We start from the raw sequence: 1,936 nt of genomic DNA, 5'->3' as shown, positions 1-1,936 counted from the left end.
AAAGCTTCTTCATCATTGGAGAACTTTTCAACCGCAGCCTTCATCTCAGGATCGTCCAGAAGTGCTAGGTCAAAATCCTCCATGTACAGATCCTTACCTTCAGCTTTGTACCCATTAACTGAATCGGGAATCATCTGCCAATCTTCATCAAGCAGAAGATTGAAGTAGCCATTTGACAGGGTCGAGGGATCATCAGTGTATGAACCTACATAACCAAGTGTAGCCTCATGGCTAGCACTACGAGGGCGTGCAGCAAGAGCGACGAATTCTTCAACTGTTAAACCCATAACTTTCGCATTGTCTACATTTGCGATGATTGGATTTAGATAGTAGTCACGAAGCTCCAATGTTGCTGCGTAGTCGCCGTTGGGTGCATCCGAGCGTCCCCCTTTGAAAGCATCCTTTCCCCCTGCGTCTACAATAGCCGCATGACCTGCTGCAACAATCAGATCCGCCCAAGAGAGATCCTCAAACTCATCCTTCACGGGTTGCAGAAGCTCCATTACCTTATCCATATTTACATTCCTAGGCCAAGACTTCTGCGGCTCGTATCTGATACTCGCCCCATTGCAACCACCTCCATTATCTGTGGCTCTGAAAGTGCTTGCGCATTGATATGCGAGTGTGACAAAGTAAGCACCATAATATGGGTTTCCATCTGCATCTGTGTCAGGTGCTAGAATGTCGGATTCTGTATTCATGATCTCGTTGATCTTTGTGTTAACCTCATCAAAGTCTACACTAGAAGAATTTGAAGCCGGTAATGGATTCTGGAATGGCTGAGGGGGAGGCACATCATCGCCCATGCATCGTTCTGCAGGGCCCATATCACGAGTGGTAAGTTTGTACCAAGCATATATAAAGGCCTTATCCAAAGCGTCCTGGTCTTTGGCAAACTCTTGCACCAATGGCAAATATTCTTCATCGTTGATTAGAGAGATGTCTGCAGTGAGCATCATCACACCTGGAAGGTCGTCAGTCTCCCACTGTACGTGTCCGCCCGGCCCGTCAACCTCACTCCATTCGTAATCAAGCAGGTTCGTGTAGTAGGAGTTGTCCCATGTTGTGGGATCAATGGTCCATGGACCCTCAAAACCACTTGTGAAGGTGTTGGGTCCTTTGCCTTCCATCTCGCCAGATCCACAAGGGGGGTCATCGCATGCGCCATGGGTTTTACCAAATGCATGCCCGCCGCCAATTAGCGCTACTGTCTCGCTATCATTCATTCCCATACGCCCGAAGGATGAGCGAACATCAACCGCGCTACCCACAGGGTCGGGAACGCCCATGGGTCCTTCTGGATTTACGTATATCAAACCTATGGTTGTGGGACCAAGCGGAGCCTCGCATTGACCATTGATCTCACACGGCGCCAGCTCTTCTTGATAAGCAGTCGGTCCAAGTGGGATACTCTCATTCCCGTCCTTCGAGTCTACACGACCCCCGCAGAAACCTAGAACAGGCCCACCCATGGTCTCAATTGCAACATTTCCAGTCAGAACTATCAGATCACCCCAAGAAAGGACATCGCCATACTTTTCCTTCACAGGTTCCAGTAGTTTCAGTGCCTCGTTAAGATTGGCGTTGTCCTCCCAAGTCAACTCTGGATCAAATCTGATACGTCCACCATCACAACCTCCTCGGCCGTCCGACGTTCGATATGTACCAGAGCAATGCCATGCGAGTCGAATCATGAAGGGGCCGTAGTTTCCGAAGTCAGCTGGCCAAGACGATTGTGAATCGGTCAGAAGTGCTGCAATATCTGTCTTTACATCTGCATATGATTCCATACCACGTGGCTCATCCGTGGCCCGGACCGTTATCTTGTGTTTGTCATACTGCAAGTGGTTGTTTACCGCTCCCCGCTGGGCTACGAGATGAGGGCACATAGCGTTCACATGTGCGACGCTTGCAGCGGCGTAAATCAGTTGTCGGT

General features: G+C 49.6%; 1 protein-coding gene across 1 annotated transcript; it reads right to left on the bottom strand.

Moving 5' to 3' along the window:
• Positions 1-24: 24 nt before the first annotated feature.
• On the bottom strand, positions 25-1,907 carry SARC_15057 (hypothetical protein; the record flags this gene model as incomplete). The annotated part of the gene is made up of 1 exon (XM_014290812.1): positions 25-1,907. A coding segment is annotated over exon 1 (1,865 nt), but the record flags the coding sequence as incomplete, so codon positions are not given.
• Between the last annotated feature and the right edge of the window lie 29 nt (positions 1,908-1,936).

Source organism: Sphaeroforma arctica (genome assembly GCF_001186125.1).
Source record: "Sphaeroforma arctica JP610 unplaced genomic scaffold supercont1.5542, whole genome shotgun sequence".
NCBI lineage: Eukaryota > Ichthyosporea > Ichthyophonida > Sphaeroforma > Sphaeroforma arctica.
Note: the sequence above shows the minus strand (reverse complement) of the source record. Positions and strands in the feature narration are given on the sequence as shown.